The following is a 6,671-nucleotide window of genomic DNA, read 5'->3' on the forward strand; positions in this document are numbered from 1 at the left end:
AATTCGTAGCATAACGTTGGTAATCCAAGGCACCAGTCAATGCTGACCTCATAAATGAGTCAGATCCCCAGATTTGCTGCAACTAGTTATTCTCAACCGCCCAATTGACAACAACTTCACTAAATCTTTCGTTAGTCCAAAAGCAGGCACTTGACATTGCTACAATTACTTCTAGATCATGACAAGAGAATTTTGTCTGCAGCCACAATGATGTGACCTATATATTGACTGCATAATTGAATTAATTCCTTGATATCTTGACAAATTTTGTTATCATATTCCCTCAATTCTGATTGTTCGGTGGATGTAATTATACGTTCGTCCTACCTACCCTCAACCTGGAACCGCCATTCACTGATGGATTCCATCTAATATGGTCCATTATTTATGTAATGAAAGGCATTGGACCCCAATATATGGCAGCCTTTAAACTGTTGTCATTGTAACAGAAATGGTGGTCCAACTGTGCATCTCACTGCTCCTTCTCATCCAATATATCTTTTCTTAGTTGGCTATACTATGATGTGATCACAGTCTCTTATGGTACATTATGGTTTGAGGTAATTTTATAGAGCAGATATGTATTAAGATAAGTGGATAAGAAGTTAGGACAAAAGGAAAGAAGAAGAGAAGGTCCTTACTCTGGTGACCTAAGATGTAAAAACTTGCCCAGTATTTACCTCCAAAATCACTTTCCAGTTCCCAAAACCGCTTTGGCTAATCAGAGAAAGCGGTTTATTTCTCTTTTATCTCTCTCTTTTTCCCCTATAAAAAGCTAACCTAACTCCATTCCTCCACTCCTTTACTCCCTCCCCAGCATCCCCAACAAACACCCAATCAGCAAGCCCCACCCTATCTGATAACTCCTCAAAGGCCAGTCCAGTTTCCACCTATCCCCACACACCATAACTCCACTAAACACCCACTTTCCTTGGCCTTTGTCTCCTCTCAAATCTCCCCATCTTTTCTTCTTTTCCTTTGCTGTGCCTCACACTCCTTTTCTCTTGAGTTAGTCCAGATTTTAGGAAAGAGAAAAAAAAAAAAAAAATGATTCAAGAGCTGTTGGGTGGAGCATTGGAGGAGAGGAAGATCTCCATCCCAGGAAGCCTTCTAATTGATCCATCATCTTCCTCCTCTTCCTCAACTTCCATTTCCTCCACATCTCTTTCTTCGAACTCGTCCTCACCATCGACCACCTCGGAGCCACAACAGAACCTGAGGTGCCCCCGGTGTGACTCCTCCAACACCAAATTCTGCTACTACAACAACTATAACCTCACCCAGCCCCGCCACTTCTGCAAGACCTGCCGCCGCTACTGGACCAAGGGCGGCGCCCTCCGCAATGTCCCCATTGGCGGCGGATGCCGCAAGGCCAAGGCTGCCCCAGCCATCGCTGCGGGGGGCACCAAATTTGGTGCTACCAAGGCAAAACCTGCATCAACTGACCTCTTGGCAAGGTCAGGAATTGGTGGAGGGCTTGAACATGAGCTCCCATCAGGTCCGATCCTTTGGGCTTCACCACACACTTCACACTTGATGGCTTTGCTCCGAGCCACCAGTGTCCAAAACCCTAACCCTAACACTCATTCAAGCCCCACACTCAATTCTGTGAGGATTAAGGAGGATGGAGCTATGATCGGCACATGCTTGGCGGCCGACAAAGTTAGCATTTTACAGTCACAAGGCCTGAGCTTGGACCCTTTGGGTCAGCTTCCGATATCATCGAACGGCGCCTTGTGGAGGAATAGCAACCAGTATGCATATCAACAACAGCCACAGCCACAGCAGATGCAACAACATAGCAGCATGTTTTTGGGCGAAATGCCGAGCTCCGGGATCCAAGAGCTGTACCAAAGAATCAAATCATCGGCAAATTACTGTAATGATCAGCTGCAGGCAGTCATGAGCAACGTGGGTTGTTTGGATTCTACTAGTTCTTCTGCTACAACAACAATGACAACAACTATGGGTACTAGTACAGCCACTTCGATCTTGGAGCCGATTCCTCTCTCTGCTGGAGGTGAATTCAATTACTGGAACCCAGCACTTAATTGGTCTGATCTGCCTACAACTAATGGTTCATTTCCTTAGAGATAGTTCTACTCATACCTATCTTAGATTAGTGGCTTTTGTTCATGGGGTTGTTTTGATATTTGGGTTATGAATTATAACACGAGTGTATTAGTCCTTGGTCTGTCTCTGAAGAACTTTTTGTTGTTGGTTGTGTTTTTCAGTAGTTATATGTGTGTTTTCATTTGTGGAAATGTATTGATCATCAAGATCAATTAAGTTAAAGATAGTGTTTTCTGCATCACCCTTTTGACTGTGTTTGTTTGAGTTAAAGATAAGCCATGTAGCATATTGCACTTATCTTGCATCAGATATGTAGTGTAGAGAGAGAGAGAGAGAGAGAGAGTTTTGTTCTGTTTGAGTGAAGAAAAGGGAAGATGATGGGAGGTAGCGCTTGGAGATTCCCTATTGTTGTTGAGCAGTGGGAAAGTGAAGAGCCAAAGATGGGCGAGCAGCCTTTTGGAGGGGTGTGGCCTAAAACAGCAGGTGGATTCGCTTATCTTCGAAAGCTTTGGCTTATGTTAGATAGAGAGAGAGAGAGAGAGAGAGAGAGAGAGAGAGAGAGAGAGATTGCTGTCTGCTTCCCATCACTTCATGACAACCTCCTCGAAACTTGCAGCTTATATTCCTCCTCTTAATTCCCAAAGCCCATCAGGATACATAGCATCGGGAAGTATGCATTGCCATACGTCCAGGTTCTGACGACAGGATGGAATGAAGCTTTGATTGTAGTGATTACTGATTTTCTCCTCCGTCTCTTAATTTCTTTCTTTCTTTTCTCCCTAATTTAAGCCATTTTAAGCAGATTATATGTTCGTCATTTTTATCATTGGCTTATGCCATCCGAGGATGTATTCTTAACTTTTTCTATCTTTCGTAGAATTACTATAGGTCACAAACGAAGGAGTTCTCTCTGCTAAATTGGTCCACTAATCGAGCACCCAACACATTGTTATCCTTCTTGAGGTCTCTTTTAGCCAACGTTCCGTAACATTCCTTTTCCCGATTTTTATCTAAAAGAAAGTTCCTTTCCCTGATTCAAGGCCAATTTTATCCCATTATACTAATCCAATGCATAAAACCTTCTCATCCGGAAACAACATAATGGTGATACCAACAAAAGCATTTGCCTGGATGTCTATGGTTCTAGCTGGACAAAAGTACACGGGAAAATTCGCTGTGCTAGTTTTGTTATGCTGAAATAAAAGCCCACATAGAAGCTGATAGAGAAGAAAGTATTGGAACCAGAAGATGAAACAAGGGCTCGATATTTGGGGCTTCTCTTCTACGATAATTCTTTAGAGTTGCATGCCCTAGCAGTCATGATATTTTTCTATGGTACGAGCTCTGTAACCAAGTCAGAATGGTAGAACTGACCTGATGAACAGCCTTGTCGGACCCACAACCTATATATCCATGATGACAACCAAGTGCTTGTGCCACATTTACACAGTACACAGAGAGAGAACACTACAGTAGAGCACCAAACACTTCAAATATTTAGGTTAACGCAAGGCTCTCCAACCCAATAGATGAGCTAGGTCAAGCTGTCCTTTGTGCTGGGTTTGAATTGGTTTGAAGATCTAGCCTGCTACTACTGAGCCATTGGCCATTGCCTGACCCGGGTGCTACACACATGCATGATTGTGATATTATGTGCATGCAACGTCTATGTATTTTACGCATGGATTTCAATATTTTTCATTAAAACAATTAATTTTAGTATTGTGGAAGTAGATCTCCTTGCACATTCCAATTAGTGAATACTACTGTAACGATAAAAGTGACTAAATGTGGTTTAGCCCACAAATTTGATGACTCATACTGGAGATCTGAGATTTGTCGTGTGATGTTTTGTCCCACTTTAGATTTTATATGGCTGCAAAAGTTCTACAAGAATAGTGTAATAACAAGACTTGAAACATGAGCTAAACATTGGTTGAGTAATGGAGAAGCTGGATGTTCAGCTGGGAAAAGAGGCAAAAGAAAATGCAAAATTGAGGCAACAAAACCTACCTCAAAAAATATTATTGGGCTTAATTTTTTAACCAGTTCAGTTGGGCACAAAGCTATGAGCCTATTTGGTCGCTTATATTCACATGGCTAGCCTAATTTCTATTTCTCTGTTTTTCCGATGAGGAGGGTTTTAACGGCTAGGCTAGTTTCAACTCATGACAAACGTATGGTGGAACAGTGAGCGATCAGAACATTGAGAGGTGAAGTCGTAGCTTTAAATCAAGTATGTCTAAGATATATCCTTTAGATTTGTTTTATGATCCGACCCTGACTGTATTTTGATTTTTTGTTTTTTTATGACTATTATTTGGATAATAACTATGCTGCTTGAAGATGAACAACATACATGATTGCATGTGCATTAGCTCTTTTACTATTGAAAAAAAGCTCTAAATCAGTCAATTTTGAGCAGTCATAGGTCATTTCAAGCTTATATTGGTAAAAAGAAAAAAATGAAAAGCCTCTAATGCAAGCTAGATCAGCATAGAGTGAATAGATATAATCGGAGGCAATGTTGGAAGGTAAATTTGACTGTTGAGATTCATAGTCTCTGTTATTGAGATTACTTTCAAGCTAAGTATCTCATTAAATACTTCAAAATTGTAGGCAAATAATATATTGCTGGAAAGTACGTGTCTATCTAGTTTCTAACACTTTAAATAGTGTATGTATCCAAATTTTCTATGGAGAGTTATGATCATTTTGATGGAAGGTATGCATTCTGCTTGAAAAATCCAAAAAGTTGCGATGTTCCATTTTTTTTTTTTTTATATTTATATTTCTAATGCTGAGTTATTTCTTTAACAAATATATGTATTAGTCATTAAAAGTCAGTTTTTATCATTAAGCTGAATCTTGAATGTTCATTTGAGTGCTATAAATATACTATATAGCAATGTAAAACATGTAAATATTGGAAATAACAAAGTATTCAATCAAAATTCTCAAGTATCTCTTCATTCTTCTCTTTGAGTGTATATCTGTACCCACTTCTTTCCAACAAAGTGGTATCAGAGCCTTGCTCCTGAGAAGATGTCATCAAAAAGAGCTACACTTTCATTTCAATACCTATGGCTTACCAAAGATAATTTTGACAATTGGACAATTAGAATGAAGGCTATCCTTGGCTCTTAAGGAGTATGAAAGATTGTTGACAAAGGCTATGATGAGCCATAAGATAAAGCAACTTTAGATCAAGTCCAAAAGGAAGCTTTGAAAAGAGCAAGAAGGAAAGATCAATGTGCCCTCACAATCATCAATCAAAGCTTAGATTGATAAAATCTTCAAGAACATGGCAAATGCGACCAACTCAAAACAAGTGTAGAAAATTCTACAAAATTCCCTCAAGGGAGTAGATAAGGTGAAGAGACCTTACCTTCAAACTCTAAGGACTGAATTTGAGAGACTTCGAATGAAAGAGAATGAATCCATTTCAAATTATTTCTCAAGAGTCCTGATGGTAGTCAACCAAATGAAGAGGCTTGGTAGAAATGTAAAAGATGTTCGCATAGTTGAGAAGATATTTCGCCCACTTAATTCTAAGTTTGAGCATGTTGTGGTGGCTATCGAAGAGTCCAAGGATTTGGAGATCATGTCGATTGCTCAATTGAATGGATCTTTATGTGCCCATAAAAAATAAAGAAAGATAAATATGAACTTATGGAGCAAGTCTTACAAATAAAACTCTCTTTTAAAACTAAGAGAGATGCTCATGAGAGAGGTGGAAAGAGCCATGGACATGGAAGAGGTCATGGTCGTGGTCATGGTCATGGCCAAGAAAGAGGAAGATATGAACAAAATTCTTCTTCTATGAACAGAAATCAAAATTTCTCAAGAGAACATGGTAGAGGAAAAGGAAGAAACAACCATACAAGAAATAATGAAAAAAGATATGACAAGTCTCATGTTGAATAGTATAATTATGGTAAGTTTGGTCACTGTTCTTAGGAGTGCTATAGCAAAAAGGTTGAAAAGGAGATAAATCTTGTTGAAAATAAGAAAGAAGAGGAGGAACGAGTCTTGTTGTTTATACTTAAAGAAGAAGGTAAATATAAGAAGAGTACGTAGTATCTTGACAATGGAATGAGCAATCACATGACCGATGATAGAAGTAAATTTATGGAGCTTGATAGCAACATTGTGGACATGTAACTTTTGGAGACTCATCCAAGGTGGAAATCAACGACAAAAATATAATTTTAATTTAGTCAAGAAATGGTTGTCATAAAATGCTATCTAATGTTTATTATATTCCAAAGCTGAGAAGCAATATTTTAATTCTGGTGCAACATCTAGAGAAGGGTTGTAAAGTTTATATGAAAGATCATATCTTTGGTTAAGGAATCAAAATGCTAATCTTATTGCTAAAGTATCTATGACAAGCAATAGAATATTTCTGTTGAATCTACAAACTACTGGAGTCATGTATATATTTGAAGACATGTGTGGAAGATTCATCATGGTTATGGTATATTTGATATGGCCATTTTAATTTTGAAGGACTTAAAACTTTAAGAGAACAGAAGATGGTAATAGGCATGCCAAGAATTGATCATCCCAATTAACTATATGAAGCATGTTTACTT

The 6,671-nt window shown here is 38.9% G+C and overlaps 1 protein-coding gene across 1 annotated transcript; it reads left to right on the plus strand.

The window, feature by feature from the left end:
• Window positions 1–787: 787 nt before the first annotated feature.
• Window positions 788–2,314, plus strand: LOC105060004 (uncharacterized). Its single transcript, XM_010943549.4, has one exon. It carries the CDS (start codon window positions 1,048–1,050, stop codon window positions 2,089–2,091), a length of 1,044 nt encoding a protein of 347 aa, XP_010941851.1. The 5' UTR covers window positions 788–1,047; the 3' UTR covers window positions 2,092–2,314.
• Window positions 2,315–6,671: the final 4,357 nt, after the last annotated feature.

This window comes from Elaeis guineensis, chromosome 6 (genome assembly GCF_000442705.2).
Source record: "Elaeis guineensis isolate ETL-2024a chromosome 6, EG11, whole genome shotgun sequence".
NCBI lineage: Eukaryota > Viridiplantae > Streptophyta > Magnoliopsida > Arecales > Arecaceae > Elaeis > Elaeis guineensis.